The sequence below is a fragment of the Falco rusticolus genome, chromosome 1 (genome assembly GCF_015220075.1).
Source record: "Falco rusticolus isolate bFalRus1 chromosome 1, bFalRus1.pri, whole genome shotgun sequence".
Classification (NCBI taxonomy): domain Eukaryota; kingdom Metazoa; phylum Chordata; class Aves; order Falconiformes; family Falconidae; genus Falco; species Falco rusticolus.
This window is the reverse complement of record NC_051187.1, coordinates 32,757,146-32,782,607: the sequence shown is the minus strand read 5'-3', so window position 1 is coordinate 32,782,607 and position 25,462 is coordinate 32,757,146. Positions and strand designations below refer to the sequence as shown.

At 41.9% G+C, this 25,462-nt stretch overlaps 1 protein-coding gene across 6 annotated transcripts in view; it reads left to right on the top strand.

The window, feature by feature from the left end:
• LOC119142548 (SV2 related protein) overlaps positions 1-25,047 on the top strand; it is a 28,966-nt gene extending 3,919 nt beyond the window's left edge. For 4 of the 6 annotated variants that reach the window (XM_037375675.1, XM_037375676.1, XM_037375674.1 and 1 more), the window contains 15 exons: positions 3,238-3,398; positions 4,982-5,067; positions 6,112-6,210; positions 8,283-8,354; positions 8,577-8,701; positions 11,380-11,443; positions 12,682-12,807; positions 13,856-13,984; positions 15,346-15,419; positions 15,748-15,824; positions 16,940-17,047; positions 18,631-18,742; positions 20,009-20,090; positions 20,322-20,411; positions 21,090-25,047. In XM_037375675.1, coding sequence (XP_037231572.1) covers positions 3,238-3,398; positions 4,982-5,067; positions 6,112-6,210; positions 8,283-8,354; positions 8,577-8,701; positions 11,380-11,443; positions 12,682-12,807; positions 13,856-13,984; positions 15,346-15,419; positions 15,748-15,824; positions 16,940-17,047; positions 18,631-18,742; positions 20,009-20,090; positions 20,322-20,411; positions 21,090-21,296 — 1,612 coding nt within the window. In that variant the 3' untranslated portion in view covers positions 21,297-25,047. Of the gene's footprint in view, positions 1-3,237; positions 3,399-4,981; positions 5,068-6,111; positions 6,211-8,282; positions 8,355-8,576; positions 8,702-11,379; positions 11,444-12,681; positions 12,808-13,855; positions 13,985-15,345; positions 15,420-15,747; positions 15,825-16,776; positions 17,048-18,630; positions 18,743-20,008; positions 20,091-20,321; positions 20,412-21,089 lie in introns of those variants that run through there. The other 2 variants (XM_037375673.1, XM_037375677.1) reach the window with 2 other exon arrangements.
• Positions 25,048-25,462: the final 415 nt, after the last annotated feature.

Here is a 25,462-nt window from a genome sequence, read left to right as displayed (position 1 = left end):
CGCCATTTTTCCTATTTTATTTTTTTTAAAAAATAAACCCAAAACACAGAAAAATGTTCTAAAGTACCTTTCAGTGTCTGTGTAATTAGATGTATTTGGTGGTGTGAGATCTTGCAAACGAATGCAGCTCTCAGATGTCTCAGCTGTGAAGAATTTTGCAAGAATGGAACAGTAAATATCACTGTGTGCTTTTTTCTTCATTGTGTCAATTTGTTTCATAGGTTCCTAAGTGATAAACACTTTTTTTTTTTTTTTTTTAATTTCCTGTGATGAGGACTGTGGCCAGGTAGCTCAGTTTGCCATTGAAGTATTTACAATTTTCAGATCAGTCACTGCTTTTATATAGCATCTGGAACCATTATCTCCAAAATGATCAGTTCTGAAAGTCTACTTCAACAAATATACAAAGAAACAGTAGTACAGGGGATTTGTGATGAGGTACTTCAAGGTCAGTAAGGATTTTATTGGCATGTTTATTTTGCCTTTGGCTTACTAGGGCACTGAAGAGTTCCTAGCATAGGTTGTATGAATGTTTTTTAGTCATAATCCCTTTAGACCTGAAATCTGGGGAAAAGGTGTCCATATACTTCAATGAACTTTGCACCTGGCTTTGAGACTGCTGAAGTTACAGTTATAGTCTTCCTTTAAAAAGGTACAAATATAAAAGTTTACTTCCTGTATAGTTAAACCAGGTGCTTGTAAAACTTTTGCAAAGAAGATATGAATGGTACTTTGATATTAGTTGTTGCCCTTGGTAATAAAAATGTTATTTCATGGGCGTAAAAATGTAGTTGTTTGCTGAGAGTATGTATTTTGTAGGTCATATGAGGATTATCTCTTTAGTGATAATTTTAATTATTATAGTGACAATTAAAAAAACAAGTAATAATTACTTGTGGTTATTCTGTAGGGTCAGCAAAAGAAAATTCAAACTGAGGTACTTGCACTGAAGTTAAAAAAACCAATAAGATTAAGAGAATTTAAAACTGAATTTCTCAATGGAACTTAATAGAAACCTGAATTCAGGCAAGTTTCATTGTTTGTTTCCTATAGCTATAGAATGAAGGATCCTCTGCATACCCTAAATCAGAATGAGATAAACCCTAGTTTCACTGCAGTCCATGCACTTTTCTTGTGCATTTCCAAGAGGCCTGGGGATTTGTTTAGTGTTCTTACGTTTAAGATCTTCAAATATTATCTTGGACAAGAAAATTTGTGACTGCTGTTTGTCTGCCAAGGCATAAAGGCCATAGAAAAGCTTTCAGCTTCCCGCTGCAGATGAGAGCATTACTAAAGTAGTACAAGGACTGTTTGCTCCGTACAGATCATGGAATGCCCTGTTTAGCTGAAAAAAATCATCCCAAAACATTTCAACAGTCTGCAAAGCAGGCTGTCCTAAAGATGAGTGATAACCCCACAAAACGGTCACAGTGCTTCTCTCTCTCTCCGGGTCACTGCCAGAATATCACTAGTGGATATGTGCAATTCCCCAGATGGGATGTGGTCAGGGAGATAGTATGTATGCCAGGACTGAGAGGGAAAAGGAAATAATTAATGTTTAGTAGCCCTCTGCTTTGCATTTCTACCACAGTGAAGTCCTAAGCTGGACTGAATGGCTGGTTGGGGCCCGAACTTCTCTCTTTGTAAAACAACCCATGGGTGACTGAGACCTTCATTCCTCTATCCTTTTGTCCACCATTGGACCAAAATCACTTCACAGGAGCTTTGTAGATTGCCCATCTTTGCTCTTGTATTAGGTATTGATTGTGTCATCAGCACTTGTAAGAGAAAATCAGAGTTGAGGTCTTGCTAGATGCGAAAAGTCTTTCAGATCACCTTTAGAAATGTCATACACGCATGTCAGTTTGCTGCAGCTGCAGTTGGCAAGGATGCTGAGAGTTTAGTTTTGCTGACCCTTAAACCAAAGGATAAACTGAAGTTCAAGAGGCTGTCTGCTAATCTATGTTGTAGAATTGAAGTGTTCAGTTACTGGAAGTCAGAAGAGGTAGTAGCAAGATGAATCTATTCCCAAAAAACTATTTCACTGAAGTCCAAGGAATTGTCAGTTGCCCAGGTGAAAAAGTTACACTTATGTTGCAGGTAAAGTGAAGGAAGCTCGAGGAATCTGTTACATTAATATGGTAGATCTGTTCCAAAATCGTTGTTTGGTCACAGGAAACTTAATTGATGGAAAATGGACCTCCTTTATATACGTGAAGCGCTGCACAAAATCACTCGATCCAAAACATGAAAGTTGTGTTGATTTAGCGAAGTTATGTTTTCACATCTTACTGTCTCCGTGGCCTTGCTGCAGAGAACAGGTGATTTTCTCTCAGCTGGTGCCAGAAATGATATAAAATACAGGCAGCTGTGAGGGTGACACTCACATGACAATCACCATCTCGTATGCCAGGGCTGTAATTGGCAAGCAGGTAAACTCTTCAGTCTTGACTTGGACTTAACGAAAAAAGAAGTATTCTTTGATTCATGTTCTTATTCTGCCCCACCTCATTACCTAAGAGGTTCAAAAAATGCACAGATGAACCAAGTATTGGAAATCAACTAGTTTCTTAAAATACAGGTATTCAATTAATTACATAATATTAAATGCTTTAGTTTAAGATAGGAGATTAAAGCAATCATACTTAGGGTCACAGAGTCGTCATGATGGAAAAAAGTCAATGTGCTGAATTATCTTACAAGTCGTGCCACACTATGTAATGTTTAAAAATCTGACAAATTTCAGGAGTTCCGCTTCTAAGAAACAAATCACTCTTAGGAAAACAATGTGGAAAATTTAATTTGGTCTCTTCCTACAAGGGTAAAGCAACTGAAATTCAATTACGCAACTTTGTCTAATTTGCAGTAAAAGCCTAGGCACACAAAACACGGGTATCATTAAATATGTATCATTTCATTGTATTTTTATAACCTGTATGTTTTTATAACTTTATAGTTAGCACCGTAACATCCTTTTTGTAGAAAAGTGGTGACTATATCGCATAACAATGTACTCTGTGGTTTTTTCCCAGGCCAGTAGCAACCCCCAGGATACCCAGACCTAAGAACAGATATAAATAAAAGTCACATCATTCTCTGTGAATGTGGAATGGAGACAGGAGGGTGGGGAGAAACCTGGCTGCTCTTTGACCAAAGAGGGCTTCAAGACTAAACCAAACACGGCTTCGACCTGGAAGAGACCCACCAAAGTATTAATCCTTGTTTTTGCATTCTTAGGGTGGTCAAGTTTCGCCGCACTGGGGAAAGTTCAAGGTCAGATGAGGATGTCATTTCAGGAGAACACGAAATTCAGATTGAGGGTGTTCGGACAGAGCTAGAGCCTATTGAGCTAGAGGATGGAGCTGCAGTGCCAAAAGAATTTGCCAACCCAACTGATGGTGAGTAGGCTTCTTGTTTTCCTGTAGGGAGAAAGGTGTGGCTTCCTCATTTCAGTCCCGTTGCAACCAGGCTGAATACATTGGGTTTAGGGAAATGAAAGATCCCCGGATAAAAGAAGGAAACAATCACACAGGCAAATTATGTTACACCTGAAAGTCATGATTTACTTACCTTGTTCTCTGAGGGACGCTTTATGTGTTTGTTTTTATATCACCAGTAACAGACCCTTTTAAGGACTGGTGTATCCAGTTGTCACCGCCTATTTCATACAGTAGGTTTGACTTAGTTTCCTTTAGAACTGATCAGTGCTCCTAAAGCAGGGCTGAGTTTGCTGGAGCAGTTACACATGGCTCACCTTCAAGGCTGAGCATGAAGCCTCTGCAGTGTTCCCGTCTCCTTCTTGCCTAGAGGACAAGAGGGACAAAGTGAATGTACCTCCCAGCCTCTGCTTTCTGCCTAGCAGAGAAGTGCTGGCTGCCCTGAAGGCAACACCAATTTAGAAGATATGAGAAGGGTTGTTTTTCTCTTAGCACAAGGCATGCTACAATTTTATAGGATGACTATTTTCCCAGGGACTTATTTATTAACATATTGATGCAATAGGAAGCTGGAATAGCATGGAGTGAGCTCAGGGAGTTTCTCAAAAGACTCAGTGCATCAGTGCAAGCCTGCAGATATATGTAGAATTCCAGCTGGCACATTGCCCAAAAAAGTGCAAGTGATGGAACAGCCCAATATGCTGAGCTTCAGTGCCATCACACCAAATGCCTGGGTTAAAGTCACAAACTGAGGTCTTATGACATCTCTGTTTCACTTTGTCAGGTAGATTTTGTTTGATTTGCTTTTTGTCTTTTGCTTCGTGAGGATGTCCAACTTGCAGCTGGGTAAAGCCTTTCTGTGGCGAATATACTTTTTAATCTGCTGAAACTGTTGAAACTTTGAGATCAAATTGATTCAAACAACTTGAATATCACCATGTGTTTTTCTGATATATTCTGTTTTGCGCTGAGCGAAAGAATTTGAGATATCTGAGCTTCTTCAGATGGAACAAAATAATGAGGTCATGACAATGTGTGGGAAACAAGATCCATCAGCATTTTTAACAAGAGGATGTTTTAAGATATGTCATGGACAAATTCTTGGTTCAAATAATTACAGCTTGACTCTCCATGCAATAAAATATTCTTCTGTAGTTTCCATCACTTGCGTAGTATTGCAGTGTGCTGTTGAACAGCTCATAGACTTCTCACCAGAGGAAGCTCCAATTCAGTGGCTGGTGGATTCGCTCCCAGGGGTGACAGGCTGAACGTGTTCTGGAGTCATTGGTGCTACACTGATTCACTTCTATGTGAATAAAATGTTCTAGGAATATTTCAAATTATTTTGGCTTTAGCACAATTCCTGAAGAAGATAGAGATTTTCCTGAGCGAGAACTGTATAAAAGCTAAGTAGATCTCTGTTATATATTTTAGATCTCAGTAGATTACCTGTTAAAGAATGGCTTTCACAGAAAGAAAATGCTGTCTCAAGGGGTGGCTCTTACTAGGAAAAGAATACACTTCTGCACTATCTTTCTTTCTAGATACTTTCATGGTGGAAGATGCGGTGGAAGCCATTGGATTTGGAAAGTTCCAGTGGAAGCTCTCTGTTATTACTGGATTAGCATGGGCAAGTAATTTTTATCAAGGTCAATTGCATGAACATCAGTTAGTGAATCTCAGTGATTTCAAATAATGTAGCCATTCTCTGTAGACAAAAAGTCTCCAAACAGATAGCTCTGCAATAAAGAAAGAATTTTACTTGAAATTCTAAAATGACAGCTGGAGTAAGGGTAAAGAATAACCGATTGATTTCTCTGTCTCTGAAGTTCCTATAAATCAGGGTTTGAAAAATCATTTTGAATCTCTACTTCGAATGAAAAAGGTGTGAAGCTATTCCCACAGAAGCAGATCTCAGTTTTCGTTCAGTGATTTTACCACATTCATCCCATTAGCTACAATCTCTGTTTTCTGTATTAGTATTATTGTAATCTTAGTTTCAGGTGAACAGCAACCCAGTACTTCTAGCTTTAACCTTCATGTCAAGAACAGAAAGACAAGCTTTGTTTTCACTTTTCTTCTATTTCTGAAGCACTATATGTTGCATCTGTTGATATTTGGAGCCTGTATTTACTAGCTGTTGTCTGTATACGAGCTTACAATCTGCCATGGTTTAGAGACTAAGTCAGTAGTGGAATTCGGTCTGCAGACGCTCTGTCAATACATTTGATACAAATGCAGAAGCAGTGTATAAGGGAGAAAGGGAGTAAGTTATGAGGTAATAAACAGTTCTGACAAAATTTGTGTGTAAAGGAGTTAAAAGCTCATCCCTGTAATAAGCAACATGAAAGTGAATGGACCTGGATGACTGACCAGACAGGCCTTCTCGAAAACACCCACCAATAACTTTTGATTTGGCTCTTTGAATCCTCTTTGCCAGTGTTATTAAACATTACAACAATGAGAAATTAGTTTAAAAATGCACCTGTTGCTTTTTTTCTCTCCGCTGTATACATCCACTGCAACTTGCAAACATGACTGTTTTGTTTCACCTACAGAGTGGGAACGGCACAGAGCAGAAACAAGGTTAATTGCAAGAAGGCATATTATTGACTGCTATGTTCGTCTAATTTTCAGGCAGTTACTTATTTTTGTTTCTTTTTTATCCTTCTAGATGGCAGATGCTATGGAAATGATGATTTTAAGTATCCTAGCTCCTCAGCTTCATTGTGAGTGGCGATTACCAAGCTGGCAGGTTGCATTGCTCACATCGGTAGGAAAAATAATTGACAGCTCCTGTATTCTGTAAGGTTTTTCCATTCACTTGTTAATCAGATGTTATGCTTTATATCCCCGAGTTAAATCTGTCCGTGGCCTTTGCAGATTGCCTTTGGCTCAGAAGAATATAGCAGTCTTTTTTAAAAGCCAGAGCTTGAAGAAATGAAGCTCAGTGAGAACTGAGGAAATTTTGCAAGTTTCAGGTTCACAGTTTCATGTAGTTTCCAGGAAAATGTATTCATTGACTCGGGCTTATCCTAAAATTCAAACCATTTGATTAACTGAAAAAAAAAAGGATTGGTAAATCTTGGCTATCTTTCTTGAAAATCTTTCCCACTGCATTTAAGCTCGCTTGTACATCAACAGACGGGAAGCCGTGAGAGAGAGCAAGCAGTCACTTTTTGAGGTAGATTATCCAGTGATATTTGCGAGCAGAGCTCTTACAATACCACCTCTAAGCCTGGTGCTTTGATGTTGGAAACATGCAATGCCTTCAGGGTTAAGAAAACTAGTTTTGGGACTCATCTCTCAGGGTATGCCACTGTTGTACGTCATGCACTTTAATTCCTACATTTCTTTTTCCTTTAGCTTTTGATGCTGTTTGTGGTGTTGTCTAAATTGGTCAAAATGCTCAGTAGATTTAAATCAGTTAAGGGCACGTCCTTTCCCATACCTGAATGCAGCCAGCCCAGCTGAAAGAGGGTCTTGTTCCTTCTTTCAGCTCAGCGCAGTTTTATTCTTGGTGAGCAACATCAGAAGGAGAAGGGGTCAGTGACCATGAGACAAAAGCTTTGACAAACAGAACTGCTCTTACCCCGCTTATTGCTTGAGTACGCACTTCTTTCTAAGACAAAATTCCTGTGGTTTAATGTGCTGCTGTGGGAAACACGCTTGGGTTTTGCTGTTACCTTTGCTGGGCAGGTTTTCATTTCTCTCTCTGTCCACAGAATAAACTATGCTTTTTGGTGTCACCTCTGAAAAGGGTAGCATTTCTTTTCTTTGACACCTCAGTCTTCTTTCAGACTTTTCTAGAGTTGTAAGAGCTGATTTTAACTCCGTTCAAATCTGAGGCAGCCTGCTGAGAATGGCAGTAGGAGGCTGGAGGGGAGCTGGCTGAGAGGTACCATCAGCACCAGCACCAGGGCTCCTGCAACAACTGTCCTGCAGATCTCGAGCAACATGGGCCAGCTTTTATTCATGAATATGTTCATTGGAACTGGAGAACTCAGCATCTTTCAGGGCTGGACTCACAATGTGTACAATACTAGAGTGCACGTTCTAGTGCCAGGCTGGTTTGTCACCAGATGGATCTTCTAATTGCAAAGCTGACTTGAGGAGTACCTAGTTGCTTCCCCTCTCCAACGCAGGCACTTGCTCATGTCTCCACTTGCCTGTCCCCTCAGTAATGCTAGTGAAACTCTCAGTGGGGCCTTGCTGTGAAGCAGATGAAAGATTATTTTGTGGGTTATGAAAACCCTTCAGCAAAAAAAAAAAAAACCAACAACTCAGAAACAAGACAGTGATTTCCATTTAGAAGCAGATTGTGCTCTCCAGTCATTTCTTATAATGAATTTTCTTCCATTTATCAAAAGCTCAAAAATATTCAGCACTGGTCTGATTCAGTAGTTCACAAATAAGCAGGTAGGATAAGGGTGAGGTGATGACAGGTAGCCTGGTAGAGATTCGATTTATGTATGTTGTATTTAGATTCCTGACCTTGACAAAAGCAAGGCAGCTACTGAAAAAGGGCCCACTGCTGGAAGAAGCTGAGGGACCTTGGCTTGAACTATCTGCTGATGCTCGTCCCCATTCCTGGGCAACAGCAAATTGACTTTCAAGTCAATGGAAGTGAGATTAGTGACTTTTGAAGAATCCCACTATATGAATAATTATCTTTAATAGTCTCTACTGCAGAAGAGTTATACCTGGAACACCTGGACATTTTGCACTATTGTTAGAGCTGAAATTTTCCAGTTTCACTGTGAAGTTCCGTTCTTTTTGCTGTCACACAGAAATGTTCTCTTGTCTTGTTGTTAAGGGGAAGGTTTTTTTTCTGGTGTTTCGTAGGTGGTGTTTGTGGGAATGATGTCCAGCTCCACCCTCTGGGGAAACATTTCAGACCAGTACGGGAGAAAAACAGTAAGTGTTCAGCTCCTACTAGAGTACATTCTAATATTTTTACAGTGTGTATGTTTCAGCGCACGATGTTCACAAATGTCACAGTCAACATGTATGAAGCAGAGTTAAGCAGGGCCAGAAGTGACTGCCATGAAAGAAAAGGAATTTGAAGCTCTACTTCACATTTTGTTAATTTTTGTTAGGGCAGAAACTCTTTTCTTCATGCTTGTCTGTTACATACAGGGCCTAAAGATCAGCGTGTTATGGACGCTCTATTATGGGATCCTCAGCGGTTTTGCACCAGTGTATAGCTGGATCTTGGTGCTGAGGGGCCTGGTGGGCTTTGGGATTGGAGGAGTGCCTCAGTCGTAAGTAAATATTCGCAAGTCCAAATTTTCTCTTTTCTATTTATTTTTTTTTTAAATGCTTATGTCAGATTGAAGACATGCCTCTGTTCAGTTGTCCCAATCCCATTTTTTCCTAAGTATTTTGGAACTAATATATTAAACTCTCAGAAAGCTTTGAAGATACCTAATACATCACTGAGGTGCATCAGATTTACAATGACTTTTGTGTGAACAAGCTGAGTTCCTAAACGTAATAAGTTATATGCCTCGAGTCCTTTTAAGCTTCTCTCATCCCTTCAGGTAAACCATGGGGAAAATGAGAGGCCCAAAGAGCCCACCCAGCAGCGGGTAAAACACGACAGGCAGCGTTTTGTAGCTGTGCCTAAACATGGCATTGCTGGATTGTGTTGGCAGAGTCCCTAAGGGACAACACGGTTTTCTTGCAAGAGACATCGTGAACTAAACACGAGCATTTAGGGGTAGAGCTGAGCCCTGACTCCTCATTGTAAGAGTGCACATTATTATTCAGCCAGAGCCTAAACTTTCACATCTGAACCTGAATTGGAATTCCAAAACCGCATAGCCCAGACCTGGAGTACTGGAGATATCTTGATGGCTCAGACACATTTCTAATAAGGTAGTGTCAGGTTATTTCTCTATTACTCTGTCATTCCATCCACTGAAGAGGAGGATCTCTAAATTTTGCACCTGGAATAAATAACTGCTCTAAGCTTTTAATTATAAATGTAAAGGGAAAAGAATAGCCATTCTCTCTCTGTGTAGTTTTTTATCCTTATTAATAATTGATATATTGCCCCATGGAAGTGCTATTTTGGAGTATCAGGGTCCAGCTTTGATTGATGGCTCAGAGAATTCTTCGCAAGGCAAGTCAATATCCTGTCTTTTCTATTGCCATTCCCAGATAAAAGATTCAGAGCTGAGTTGAAACATCATGGTATTATTAATTTTCTTTTACTGCTCTCCTGCCCCCCTTTAGAAGCTGCACAAAAGCGTAACGTGTATGTAAAACAGGCAAGTCCTTAGCCTGCTGGGTACTGAGCAATGGCGAGGCCATTTCTGCCATGCAATTCCAACTGAGCACAACTGGAATGATGCAGGAGAGCAGCAAAGACAAAGCGTCAGAATTAATAATGCCTTGTACGGCAAACACATATTAGTGATGTTCCACAGAGCCCCGGTGGAGCAGCCACAGCACAGGTAGTGCCATTTTCCACAGGGGCAGATAATGCACAAAGGCTACGTGACTTAATGAGAGGCAAAGAAGAGCCGGTTACAGAACTCAGAGTGGATTCCATTGCTGCTGAGTCTGTTTCTTGTTCTAACTATAATAATGATGCCTTTGACAGTGGAGTAAATATGGATGAAGCAGGAAAAGTAGCTCCTTTCTGATAGCCTATGCAACTTTGGATGTGAGTGGCTGAATTTCAATGGAACGACATGAGTATCTTTATAATTGTATATTCTATATGAGAGAGATATTTTAATAAAAAGTGCTATTAAGAAGAATGCATCCGGCAATAATAAATTAACAGATTATAGCAGATATCCCTCTACCTATACGTACGTAGGAGCTGCACCTGAGAAGCGGTAGCCTCCTCTGGGAATTTTCTGTGAGATATTATCTAACACTGAGTATACTATTCATTCCCAGTGCCAACATCCAGACTTGCAAAGATACAGAGTATTCTCTTTAAGAAAATAGTTCCGTACAGCATTAATCAGCTCCTGTTTTCTGCTGCAATATATAGAGGACTGCTCTACATTTCATTATGTGATTTTACTTCCTTCTCCTCTTAATCACTGATTTAACACAATACTGTGTGCAACTTTGATGAACTGAGTTCTGGGAAGATACTCAGAGATCAATCCACCGTTTGTCAAATTGGTAGGAGTTTTGTCACAAACATCAAAGAAAGCCTAAGGAGTTTAGAGGCAGAAACAGGATGAGTCAATGGAATGCAAACAGAGGAGGGGCAAAGAACAACAAGTCTTACCAGACAGTTTGAAGAAGGCAAGAGAGCCTTGACTGGCTGCTGGCCTTTGCGTTCATCCTCAGGAAATACTCACAGAGAAGCTGTACCATTACTTTTTGGCACAGTCATGAAACAAAGACTGCAGAGTTAGATGATTTCTTTTTGAATCCCCACAATAAAAGAATGCAAATTATTTTATACCAGATCAGACCTTGAAAGTATTCACCTCTTGGAGAATTGAAAGCTGGCAGAGTAGACTGATGTGAAATTCTCTGAGCTGGTTGTAAAGCCCTGAAGGAATACTTTACCCAGCAAGAGTTTGCGTTGAATGCTGATGGACCACACTGAAAATAACAGGCATGATGCCTGTCCCGGACCAGAGCAGGGTTGCAAAAACTTAAGCATCAAGAGCTGCTACATTTAGCTAACAACTCTAGGGTTACAGGATCACATGAACAGAACAAATTCTGTCCTCCGTTGCAATGGTGAACTAAAGGGGTTTTGTTCTGATGTAGAAAGGGGAGTCTGAACCAGTGTCCGCAGTCTTGCTGACTCTGTGGGCTAGGGAGGGCTTTGCTTTACTACTGTGGGTTTAGCAATTTTAATAAAAGGCAAAAAAAAAGTTTGAACCTCTCTCATTGTGCTAACATGGCATTTTTCTCAGTGTGCTAACATGACGTTTTTCTCAATGTTCACTCTTTACAGGGTAACCTTATATGCTGAATTCCTTCCAATGAAAGCCAGAGCAAAATGCATTTTATTAATAGAGGTGAGCAGTGTAGCTGTGCTTACTGGTCCCTAGAGGGGCAAATTCTGCTGTTGGTTACATCTATTCAGTCCTGCTGACTAGAAATCTCACACATAGCTGCAGTCAAATCCCAGTTGTCCAAGTTAGCGTGGAGCTGATGTTACCCCCCGACACTAGTACTAGCTGGGGTCCAAAAGCAGCATAAAGCATTCACATAATGTTCCACAATTTTTGTTGACTCTGCCTTTTTGCAAATTAACTTGCATCCAGTGCTTCGTAAGTTACTGCTGTTAGCACAAGGGCAGGGGGCCATTTGGGTGTCTCCTAATTTCATGGTGAAATCAATCAACTACTCAGTAATGGGTAGAGGAGAAGTGACTGTTCAGGGCTAAATTCAACTCCCCGTATGCCATCCAAATGTATCAAAGTCACAGAGAACATAATTTTGCCCTATAAATTCTTTAAGGCAAAATGTGCAGCCCTTTTAAGGGATGGTTGAAGTGTCAGAGAAGGGTACTATGACTTGTCTTTATCAGTCAATTTGGAAGGAGCATCCTTGTGGAAGACCTCACCAAACTGAAACAGGTACCTGCTGGCTAGTCCTACATTCCGGTGATTAATCTTTTGTGAATAGAGTTCAGTAGATGAATTACTCCTTTCTGTGTCATTTTTGTTCTGCCACAGTTTGACTGCCTCTGAGCAACCCTGGGTCAGAAATACGTTCTGAGTGTTAAGTAATGAGCTAAGGGGATTAGTAATCTAAGGGAAAATAATCTTGCATGGGTAGGATATGCAAGAGGACACCAGCTTTGTTTTTTGCTAAGAAGGTAACAATTCCTTTTTTCATCTACAGGCCAAACTCTGTGGCTTTGGTAGCTCGGTTTCGGTAAGGAAAACAAATACCATAAATCTCACGGTGGTAGCTGGGAATAATACTCATAGTCAGGTACATGAATAGTCATTTTATTTAACAGACACCATGCGATGAGTTCATTCCTTCTGAGAAGCTACCTACGGTTAAACAGGAGTGTCTAGAGAATGAGAGGTTTTCAGAAGTGAACATTTTCGCTTCTGCAGCATTTCAACGAATCCCCTTAAATTGTCTGGGTTCTGTTGCTGTACAGCGGTGCGTGTTGGAAATGTCTCTGGCATTTCTCTCTCCAGCTGTCCCTAGAGAGCACGTCGTGGAACGTTACAAAGAAGGAGGCCTTCAGAGTGCTCTCGTTCTCATTTGTGACTGTTTCTTTTCCCTTTGGCAGGTCTTTTGGGCCATTGGGACTGTGTTTGAAGTCCTTCTAGCAGTGTTGGTGATGCCCACTCTTGGCTGGCGGTGGCTTCTCATTCTTTCTGCCCTCCCGCTTTTGCTCTTCGCTGTCCTGTGTTTTGTAGGTATTCCTTCAAAGATGAATGTATGTTCCATCCATCTAACGCTTCTCTACCTGTTTCTGTAACCTGGTGGAAGGCAACTGTGAGACTTTTGAGCTCTCTGTCGTGTCTACTTTGAAATAGTTGAAATAATGACAAAAATGCTGTTGTTTCAACAGGTTGCTAGTAAAAACATTCCAGCGAGGGCTGTGTTTATGTGACTGTAATTGCTGGAGGACAATGCTGGGCTGGAATTTTGTGAAACCAAATGAGGCCTGGAAACCTCTCCAATTTAGTGACTCTTTCAACTAAGCTCAGTGGAATCAACATTTTATTAAAAGCTGTTGCCATTTCCCTGATTGCTCTTTAGATTTTGAAATTATTTTGTCAAAATCCTAACTTTTATAATTACTGTCCGCTTAAAAAATCCACCCAAATCAGGGGTAAAAGCTGCACAGTGCAGGTCAGATTCGGAAATAAGATGTGTATGAATTAAACCTGAGCTTCAGTGCACTATTAGGCAACATATTTGCCAACCCCTCAGTCTTCTCAAAGGTACATGTCCTTGTCAGATTGTTTAGCAGCTCTTACTTTTCCTTGACACTGACATTGTTTTTCAGAAATAACTCCAGTTATACAGGTGCTAACATGCTTGTTTTTAAAAGGAGCTTAAAAATGCAGATTTTGGGATGCCTAGAGCATCTCGTTATCTGCCCTGGGTGCTTTGCTTTTCTTACTGAGAAGGTATAATGTAAAGAACCTGCAAAAATACCTAACAGTTCTCGTGAATAAAAGGAAGGTAATAGAAAGGAAGGGTTGTAGACTGGAGTTCTGACTTTATGGTGAAAGTGGGGTTTTGCAGTTTCTTAAAGCCTAATGAGCAGTTTGACATTGGGCAGAAAGATGGTTCTTTGAATTCTTAAAGATTAGTCGGTAATCCTTTCTTACGTGAGTGGTCTGCTGGAGGCACTGAGATTTCCCACTCTAAACCCACAGAGAAAACCCCCAGTTTGTTTATTGCTGGTTTTTTTGACATCGTTCTGCATGTGATCTGCTTTGCTCTCTTAGTGGCTGCCAGAAAGTGCCAGGTATGATGTATTATCTGGAAATCAAGAAAAAGCAATTGCCACTTTAAAGCGGATAGCAACGGAAAATGGAGCTCCAATGCCTTTGGGAAAATTAATTATTTCCAGACAGGTATGTACCGGTAACAGGCACATTAATAACATGGGATACAATGCAACTGTGCTACATTCATATGCATTTTTAAATAGCAAATCATCAATGTTAAGTTTAATTTTAATGTCTTGATCAGTAATAAATTAAAAAAGAGAGATAATCATATATGCCTCTTTCACAGTGAGGAAGAGTTAGTTTCTTGGGTTCATTTACATGAAAATCGTGGAAGCGAAAAGGACTTTTAAAGTGGGCATTAATATTACTCCAAGACCCAATTATTAAAGAAAATCAAACCTTGAGGCTACCAAAGAACTCGGATCAGAACTCCCAGGTCTGAAGTTATGAGGCAAGATAGAATTTGACTTTTTAGCTGTACTTCAGTTTTAATCTAATCCTGATTTTCTGGAGTGGGAAAGCTACAAGTTCCTATTCAGTCCTAGTGCGTAGAGTAATTCAGGCAGTAACTTCTGAGCTCTGTATCACTTTATTAATTGCCTTGGATTTTTTTTTTCATTTCAGCATTATATAGCAAACTTTTCAGCACCCCTATCAACATATAAAGCAGCTCTGCACTTGCAGAACAAAGAGCAGACAGTTATCAGAAAAGAAAATTACAAAGTCAGCCAGCAAGGAAGGACAGCAGAGGGAGACCTGTAGATTTGAACAAGAGGAAAATTGTAAAGCTAGGCAGGAGCCCGTTTGTAATGGCAGCGTCTTACTAATTGGAGATGGAGGCTTGATTTTCTAAGGTCTGGATCAGTGAGGATTTGAGCTCTTGCACGTTTCACAAAGGCTTGGTTCTGTCGTGGTGATTTTGATGGGCTGTGCGGGAGTGCGCTCCCAGTTGTGGCTGGTGGGGTTTCAAGTTTGCAAGGTGGGGTGGGAAAGTACTTTCCCTTCACCACAAGGGTATGGGCTGAGCCCTCCACTGTCTCTGGCTCTAAGAACCAGTCAGTTTAAAAGGGGGCTGCTTGCAGGAGGGCTGCTTGTGGCTCCTCGGTACCTTAGCCTAGCTCAGAAGCCCTGAGGGGCTGCTCTGGTTTGCAGGAGCTGGCTGTGGGCCACCTGAATCATATGCCACCTGTGGACTGGCAAAGTTCTGCTCTACCTCTTTGCAGCCCCACCTGGTTCTGACAGATCCTGGCCTTCCTTGTGGAGGTTTTGATAACATCATGCTCCTAGAGAATTCCCCTTGGCAGAGGAATTCTTTACTTGGATCCCAGCTCCAGTGTGGATCCTACAGTCTGAAGATCCCTCGGCTGAAACCAAACACTCATGCCAAGATAAAATACATAATACAGTGTCCCTTGCCACGCTGCATCCTCCAGTTCAGGACCAGTGAGTACCCTGACCATCCGACTTCTGCTTGTTTCCAACAGGAGGACCGAGGAAAAATGAGGGACCTTTTTACCCCCCATTTTAGATGGACCACCTTGTTACTCTGGTTTATATGGTAAGAGAAAATATAAATGGCTCCGTGCCAGTACAATTCTAAGTGGTTTTTAATGGAGGTATTTTACGGTATCGCTAAACCATAGAAACTTCCTCCTTAAAAAAACCCAAACAACAACACACCAACCTGTATTGATTTGTAATTTATTAAACCACCTGATCGCTAGCATTCTCAGTCTAATTGCCCTTTCATTTTCTAAATGCTGATAGGAAATAGCTTTGAGGTAGCACTTAGTGGAAGTCCTTACACGGTGGGTTCAATTTTGATTCATGTTGTTTACTATAGGTTTGACCAGCTGAGACTTCCTCTCTCATTTTCTTCCTTCCAGGTTTTCCAATGCTTTTTCATATTATGGGTTAGTTTTATTAACTACGGAGTTCTTCCAAGCAGGAGACGTCTGCAGCCGTGAGTACTAGTCCATTTTTTCTTTTTAAATATACCCTGTTTAGTGGTGGAATATCTTTTATTAGATCACTTTCTGCTGTTAGTCTGGAAAGGACTGTGGCTGTCAGCCTGAATTTTAAGGCATCCCCTTAAAGGGTTCCTTATTTTAAACATTTTTGATAGATATTCCTTGTCTCCTGCACAATGCAGAGAGGTCCTGCAGTGTCTCTGAGCCCAAAATGTAAACAGCAAGACAACCTTCAAGGGAGACCTGTTAGAAAAAGTATCTGTTCTTCCTGAGAAAAAAAGTGATTTAGTAAAGGTAAGTTTCCAGATTTGACGGGCCTAATTAGTTCTGAGATAGAGATAACTGCTGCTGCTGTTGAGCTCCCAGGTTCTCAAGATGTGAAGACCTGATGAGAAAAAAGATAATGGTGGGAAACCATTGCCCTTTTTGTTGCAGATTTTTGTGTGAAAAGGGAAGAAGAAAAGTGCTTTGACCACACTGAGAAGAAGTTTGAAAAGTCTGATTCCCCAGGGGAGGCATGATTGTATCCAGAACACTTGTCATTAGTGAAAACTGTCTGATAGTAGGAAAATTATAGAAAGAAGATGGGTAGTACTGGGGGAAGACACAGATCCCAAGCTTGTACAACAGTGTATTAGCTATTTGAGAGGGAGGTCTGACTCTGGTTAGCCTCCACAAAGGAGCATGCATCCTTTAAAAATACTTGTTTTTACAAAGACATGGTATTATTCAGTCTTCTCAAAGTAGCATGAAGTGTTAGTATCCCAATTTATGTAGGGAGAGACTGAATAATTGATGTTAATTCTGTTCACTGTCACGAGTCCTGGACTGAAAAATAGCTAAGCCTGTACAGCTGATAAGTGTAAGCTTTCATTCTGATAGAGGTGGTTGCAGAGTTGCCACAAATAAGATTATAAACCATTCGGTTTCAACTCTGTCTTCCAGGTAGAACATACCTGCTGTGCAGCAAAGTCTTTTCAGTACATCCCTTCTATCAGTTTCAGCAGCAAGAGTGATAAAGACACAGCAGGAGTAAGGGAAGGTAAGCAGAGAAGAGATTACTTAAAATATATTAAATGTTTGGGTTTTTTTCTTTTTCCTCCCACAGTATCCAGTAGAAGGAAAGAAGTTAAAGCAAAATGCAGCCTGACCTGTGAGTATCTGACAGAGGAAGACTACACTGACCTGCTCTGGACAACCCTGTCAGAATTCCCTGGTAAGTGGCAGTAAGAATCCCCAGTTCTTCACTACCAGTGGCTCAGTGTGATTGGAATGGGCTCTGGTACAAGCAGTGAAATCACGGCATCACAGAACCGTTTAGGTTGGAAAAGACCTTTAAGAGCATCAAGTCCAACCATTAACCTCCTGTCTGGCCTGATGCCAATGTATTTCCCGCAGCACTGGAGCTCCTTGCTTGGACAACTTGATATATGCAGTACACAAAGTAGCTGTAGCTCTCTTCACTGCCTGTGTGATCACTACAGATAAAATCACTAGTAATTGCTTTGGGAAGCTATAACGGTCCATCTGACTATGGATTCTATCCAAGCAACATATTAGGCATTCAGAGGAAGAGTAACAATTAAATCAAAGGGGCAGAATCACTTGAACTTTTATCCATAAATGACTTTCCAGAACTATTTTAAAAGGAGCGTGGGTATAGTGAATCAATGGAGAGCTTGCTCCCTGAAGCTCTGTGTCCAGTCACGATTTTCAGTCAATTTTAGTGGGTTTCAATGAACAGTCTGACATAGGACAAGCAAGATGGTGTGTGATAGGCGTTGTTTCTTCAGATGTAGAAGGTGATCCCTCAGATCAGATGTAGAAGGTGATAATGTGTTTGAAATAATGCTGTGAGGCAGTGATGGGGTTATTTTCACTGTTCTAGATTATAGAGTCAGGGGCAAATGCTCAAAGAGAAGCCATTTAATCGGTGACAAGTTGTAAGTCTATGACTGATAAATATGCATAGTCACTACCTGGTACAAGGGGTGTCCTGCATAACCGTCATTCCGGGAAGGATGTCAGTGGATGGTGGACAGAAAAGGGTGTGTACTCTTGGACTGGTGCTATAGCTGGAAGGATTGGTTTGATCCCAACATGTAGCAAGATAGGAGTAAGAAATTTAAACAGGGATACCTCTGAATATGACACTGACAACTCTGGTGCTTGGATAATCCCCACACATGCTCTACGCCAGCTTTTAAAATGATCTGTAAAAGTTGCGTAAGAGAGGATGCTTAACATTGTGAGATTTGCAGAGCTTGATCTCTTCCCTTTATCAACGAGCAGGTGAGAAATAATTTGATGGGAGCATATAAATAACACAATGGAAAGAAAATACCAAGTTCTAAGAGCCCTTAAAAGTAGCAGTACGGAGATTAGCAGGGAACAATGGTCAGAAGTTGAAGAAAAGATATTCCAATGAGACATAAGGCAGTCATTTTTAGCATTCACATTGGTAACCACTGCAATAATCAGTGGGAAACATGTCAGAGGGGGTTGCTCATTCCTGCGTCAGCGTGTAGCCCCTGAGTGTGTGGATGTGTGGACCAGTGGGGATGCCGAACATGGAGCAAGCCTCACCAGCTGGGACGCAGGGCTTCTGGTTTCAGGTGGCACCAGTGGCTAGGGCAATGCATTCTCCACCACTGCCTGGTGCCTCTGCCAGCAAAATATTCTAAAGAGAGGGAGAGACAGAGGGAACAAAATGTCACATCTAAATAACCCAGCCTGTGTTAAAAGCTGCAGCCTCTGCCTTTGCTCAATTGCCAACTATCAACTTGTTTCCTTCTACAGGTGTGTTGGTAACGCTATGGATTATTGATCGGATAGGTCGCAAGAAAACCATGGCCCTGTCCTTTTTTGTCTTCTCATTTTGCAGTCTTCTGCTGTTTCTCTGCGTTGGAAGGTAAGCGAAGCATGGTCAGCAACTGGTATGTCTGATTCATCCCTGTTCTCCCTTGATTACGGCAGGAGAACTGGAAGTGGTGGTTTGAAAAGCCATGAGATGGTCGTGCTCATCTGGAGAAAGAATTAAGGATGGTGCTAGGTTTCCTCACCAGAATTTGGACATTAAAAGAAGCAGGAGAGGAGAAATCTTTCACTGTAATCTTGCAGACAGAGCAAGCCAAAGGGGAAAATAAGAGCTTATGTCTGAGCAGGAGGTAACCACTGGGTGATTGTTAAATCAGATCTGATGTCCTGAGCCTTGCTAGCTGGTACTGCTCTCTGCCATTCATGACCTATGTTTCCCCAGGCTGACTGTAATTACAGTAATTACCAGGGCAGTGCTTCGCAGCCAAGCCTCTGCCTCCCGTTCAGCAGCTCTGACTGCTTCACTTGTGGGCTCTCGGTGGTCTAAGTGCTGTGACACAATTATGTGAGAAGCAATAGCCACAGACTGGTCCAACCTCCAAGTTGTACGCAGCATGGCTGGTGGAGCTTGACGCTGGCATTGCGGATCCACGGGGCCTGACTTTCAGAAGAGCTTGGGTTCGCGTTTTTGTATTGTTCGGTGTCTGTCCTTCAGGCAGATTTTCCAACGAACAACTCAGTTGGAAGCTTTGCCCTTGAATCTTAATGGTACCAGATTTCCAGCTGTGCTCTGAGAGTTTGCCTCTGGCTGCATCTGGCCTTCGTGCCACATGCACGTGACAATATCTGTGCCTTGGGGCTGACAGAGAAGGAAGTTAACTAATAGCCAGAGGAGAGCTCGCTGAATTGAAACCTTCTCAGGCACTGTACAAAACCTTATAGTAGTACAGAAACCTCATAATAAGAAACCTTACAAAGTTGCAAATATCCAGGTGGCAGGTAGGTTCGTGTCTCTCTCTGCACTCTCATTTCCTTCTCGTGTGCCATTTTTTTATTCGCACCATTTGTAATGTGGAATATATTTTTCTTATTTAGACAAACTTAGGCATTTGCTGCTTATTTCAATAGGCCACAGCTGTCAGTTAGAATGAATACACTTAGAAAACTGATGTGATTGTGGGAATGCAGATTGTTTGGCATCATTGTTATATTAAAGGTCCAGGAAAAATACAAAGGGTTCATTAAAAAACAAAAGCAATCATTCTAACAAATTTAGCATTTTTATTGCACTTGCCTCCAAGTTAAACAAACAGATTGTACAGAACAGTCCCAAACACTGCTCTCCTTTTTATTCTCACAGAAATGTTCTTACTGTGCTGCTCTTCATTGCAAGAGCTTTTATTTCAGGAGGATTTCAGGCTGCTTATGTTTACACTCCTGAGGTAAGGAGATTGTTTTTGTAACAAGACTGTTTACGGGGACTGAGAACATGGTGGGAAATTCATTTTTATGACCTCGTCACAATGGACCTTACCCCAGATACGAGTCGATGATTTTCTTGTCATTGTCTAACAGAACTTGCTGTAGTACCACTTATTAATTTCCATTGATTTAGGAGACTGGAGGGGAGAGAACTCGGCAGCACCGTTAATGGGCTGATGCTTTGTTGGCAGGTTTATCCGACAGCCACGCGTGCGTTGGGCCTGGGAACGTGCAGTGGAATGGCGAGAGTGGGAGCCCTCATAACCCCCTTCATTGCCCAGGTAAAACCCTTCTCCTCCTGAGAGTGCCGGTGCAGGAAGGTGGTGAAGGACCTGCAGTTCTGCTGGAAGGGCCAAACCAAGGGCAATCTGTGCGCCATGTATGGAAGGAGGGTTCTTGTCGCCTGTTCCTTGAGGGGAATTCAGGCTCGTCTCTGAATTTATCCCTTGCTCCATACATTGGGGGATAAATAACCAAGAAGTGGGCTGCTGGCTGGATGTAAGGACACCTTGGCAGCCACCACCTGGAGGTGGGATCTGTGGGAGGCAGGGAGTTCCTGTGCGTGACGCAATGCCGCCTGTCTCTTGAAATGCCAGGCTGAGGTCCTGGTGGATACAAACCTTCAGGATATGTGGAAAGAGCTAGACAGGGAGGTTGGGGGAGCCAGGCTCCACAGGGACAGGGCTCAAAAGGCTGTGTCAGAAGCAGTGGCTGGGTAGAAAACTTGTGACTTGCTTAAGTCCTGTCTAATGCATAAGGGCAGCAGCACCTCAAGGCATGTGTAGTCCAGACTGTTTAATAGCTACGTGTAGTTGTTGAGGAATGAAAGTATGCACATTGCATATTAAACATTTTTTCCAATACTGTAATTAAAATTTCTACTACTACCTTGGTATCTCTATTTCTTTCTGCGATAAGGCCCAGGGGTACGATTTTGTATTTTCTGCCTTTTTCTGCAGGTGATGTTGGAATCTTCGGTCTATTTAACACTGGTGGTATACAGTGGATGTTGCCTGCTGGCTGCTGTGGCTTCCTGCTTCTTGCCCATCGAAACAAAAGGTCGTGGCTTACAGGAGTCCAGCCACAGGGAATGGGGACAGGAGATGGTTGGGAGAGGATCTCATTCCCCAGGGGTCACCAGGTCAAACTCTGGATCACAGGAATGATGGGACATGAAAACCTGAAAGAATGAATGGTACGAGCAAGATCTCTTTCACAAAAAATCCGACCCTGAAGCATAGAAAGCCGACCATACTGCCACTGCCAATGTCACCTGTCAAACTGCAGGAACTTTTGGTTTGAACCTAAGCAAGTTGTGTCTCTGCTGCTCTTTGCTCACACTCATAAAAACTTTACTTCTGTATTGAGAGGCATTTGAATATCATTTGAAGTTTAGCAGGAAGGGTTTTTTCTTAAGTCTGTTGTGCTTGCATGGTCAGCTATTCAGCTTAAAATGTCCCGTGTCAAGCAAATAGCTAACTGAATGCAACTCAGTATGCTGTAATTAAAACAATGTACTCTTGATGCCTAAAAACAAAAGATTAATATTTATTGTGTACCTGGCATAGCACACGGTGGATTCCATACACTACAGAATAGGTTTTATGAATTAGATGCCTGCCTTGCACTTTTTAGCCATCAACAACAACAAAATGTGATAACGACAAACCAACCAATGCTTTCTACTTCCCTTGCTTATGGGTTCTGTTCCTTGAGAATTAACAGACACTGATTGCTTGGAAACTCTCTTCTGAATGTTTCTCCCACCAAAGGCAGGTAGTTTGAGTCGGTGAGGAGCGATGTGTGTTGCAGAGATGGAAACTTATACACGAAATGTAAATCCTCCTGGTTTGGAGCAGAGTTTGACTTCTCTAACATTGCCAGAAACATTGAGCACTCTGTCTGTTGCTTGGTGAAGACTGCTTCAGCTGTACTGGTGTCTCTTTGTGTGTGGAGATGCACGCTGTGGTTTTCTGCATGGGTCCAGGTATGTTTCTGCTCAGTTTGCCTATGTTCTCATGGTGGTGTAGCCAAAACCTTTGCTAAAAATGCCTCGGTCTGAACAGCTGCGTGGAGCAGTTTGGATGGAGCTGCTTTCAAGTGTCTCCCAACAGAAGCTGGCCTCCTGACAGCTGGGCAGAACTTTTCGATAGCTGCTGATTGTACATTGACTGTAACGTCAAGCTGGTGACAAAGGAATGTAGCTGGCATCGTATCCTAAACGGACACAAATCATGGGAAGAGCCACACTGCGGTCATCCTTGGGCGAGGAACTTCGCTCCTTCAGATGTAGCTCCTGGAGGCTGATGATCCTGCTCTTGTCAGAGACTGTAGCAGAGTTCAGCTGAGGGTAAGTTTGCCCTGTTTGTCAGAAATGTGTCGCTGCGCAGGAGGTCGGCTTGCAGAGGCTGTGGATGTGCAGCGAGGAATTGCGTAAGGAAGCCGAGAACGTGTCTCATCCCTGTCTCAGTTTATTTTCAGGATTCCTGACTCCGGAACACACAACCAAATGTAAGTGAGATGGACTAAATGCTCATCACTAGGCTGTGGGAAGCAATACGTTTTTATAGTATGTGTGGTCAATTGTCTCACGTACACATAGGTAAGCACGCAACAATTTTTTGCACAGTAGAATATTTGAAGTATTCTGGGAGCCAGGCCCCTTTTCTGAGGGGCAAGAATAGGTCACTGAGTCCGTGTTTGGGTGCAATGCAAATGAACACCGTTGGGGTTCAGCTTTCACTTAGGGTTTTAGGGCACTGGAGTGCAGTATAATGCTCCAAGGCACGTTGGCCTGTTTGTTTATTTTTTTGGAAATTTGAAGGAAAACCAGAAGCGGATAATTCCTTAAGGAAAGGGAGGAAACTCAGGCTAATAAAAAAAAGGCCAAAGAGGTTATTGATACTCTGTGGGGGTATTTTCTGTTGAGAAAAGTTTGACAGGGCACCAAAAGGTCTGTCCATTCATTTACCACTCGATGGTGACCGCAACGAGAGACTCCAGGAGCGATTGGTCCAACCAGACAAACTTCCCTTTCCACGGGAAGGCGAAAACGTTCAGCTCACAGGGATCCCCCTTTAGATGTGGCTGATGCCACAGAAACACCCAGCCTGTTCCAGTGGCCCTTACTGCGTGCTGGTTTGGTTATCCCTGTCTCTGCTGTCTCTCTGTCCTGTGTGCTCAGTCTCCAGCCAGCTCGTGTTCCAGTCACTCCCCAGTAAACGGACAGAGCTCTCACGGCACTGACCGGTGCCGATAATTTGTTTTCCCCTCGTTCTGTCAGGCTGTACTTGGGTGAGTCTCCCTAATGCCCTGGTGCAGCTGGGGCGGCCGAGTGCTGCCTCCAAGGATAGATGGGCTTGTTTGCCTGGGACCATCCCTCCGGTGTGCGAGAGGTGGGCAGGGCGCTGGCAGCGAGGGAGCAGTTCCAGGTGGGTGTAAATCAGGTATCAGACCACACGTGTGACCAGCCAGCTAGAAAACCTGCTCTACCTTGGCGTTAATACGGACTGTTCACCCTTTGATGACGGTTCTGGCTACCGTCCTCTTCCTCCTGCTGGTGAAGGCACTTGAGAGCCGTGCCAGTCCGCCCCGATGGGGTCACATCCATCCCTTAGGTGTGCACCCCAAACTGGGGGGCCTCTAGGAGAATTCACCGGGGTGTAAGCCTGCATTAGAGGTGGGAAAGAATAAAAAGTGCAGGACATCCGTGGCCTGAAGGAATGCCACCTTGCAGCCTAGCTGCTAAGTTTGTCTGTTATTAAGCGCCTTTAGCTAAAATTCTGTTTTTCCAGCGTTAATGCTGGCATATCACTTCATTTTGTTGAGTCAATATTCAACAGTTTTAAAGGACTGCATTGCAGTGGCCTTCGAAATGTGCATTCCGAGAGTTTTAGGTGAAGTATATTTGTCCTAAATTTGCACATATGTATACTTCAGATAAAATATTCCCCAGGTAAAAATTTTTAGGTAATGCAAAACCTTTTGATGCTGTTGAGTAGTTCAGTTTTAACCTGTGACATTTACAGTATTAAAAAAAAAAATTTGAAGGCATTTTTTGCTTTTTATGAATTCTGCCTTGAAAATGTCTTTAAGGATCTAAATGCCAAGATTGTTCCTGCCAAGACATCTTCATCCTCTAGGTCTTTGATTTAGAGACAGCGATGCCTAACGCATGATCCAAAGTCTGGGAGAATCTCCCACAGATGTTCGTGGGCTTTGGATCAGCCGAACAGAGCCCGGCAGGTAGGAGCCCACCTCAGCTGACCCCACCTCACCGAAATCAGTAGGAGCCTTTTGGGCACTGAAGAAACAAAACTGAAGTTCAGGTTTGGCAGGTCCTTGCAAATTCTTAATAATGGAAGGGCATTTGAGATTGTCGCCTGAAAAACTGAAGAACGTTTGCGTTGATACACGTTAGCCTATAAATAATCACAAGTCATATTTTGTTAATATGGCAACACCATTGATGTATATAATAAGCTTCCAAAGATTGTTTTACACACTGTCAAGTATTTTTCACTGATGAAGGAATTAATATAGCTAGTTCATTTAAAACAATAAAGTGAGGTAATTTTGAATTAAAATTGAGAGCAAACAGAATTGTGGGATTCAGAGATTTGCTAACTGTCCAATGTATTAATGTGCAAAGCTGTTGTGGGAAAAATAATTCTCCAAGTGTGCTTTGATGGAATGATTTATTATTCCTAAATGCTTGCCGAAAGAACATTGAATGTTTTCCTGTGTTTGAATGTACAGTTTCTAAGCTGGATACATTTTAATGTTTAAAAACTTTGTGTATATCAAGCTTGTTGTAAAATACTCTTTTTGTTCCTATGTTACTGATGCAACATTGGATAGTTTAATTCCACACTAGATATTTTATGTTAAACAAATAAATAGTTTTTTCAGTAAAAATGCTTTTGGCTGTTCTGTCAGACTTTTATGAAGGGTTGGTAACTTTACCATTTTTTTGTCTTGATGCTCAGAGATTTGAGACACATGCTGCTCTGTGGACTCTGCTGGATACGCAAGGGCTCAGCACTTTGCAGCTCTGACTCATTTTGTGTGTGTTTTGTGCATTTGGACATAAAGAAAAGTCACAGGATGCATTATAAGTAACCTCATAGATAACTGCAGCTATTATTTTTTTTTTTAATTATCTTCAGATCTTTAGTTACTTTTTGCATTTAATTCAGTTTGGACGGTAAAAACCAGTCAGTTTTGCTTCTTGCCTGTGGGTAATTTCTAGCAATGCCTTTAATGCTGCAGTCTGTGATTGTAGATTGCAAAGGCATGTTGGGAGGAGGCGGCTCAGCATGTGTCTGGACTT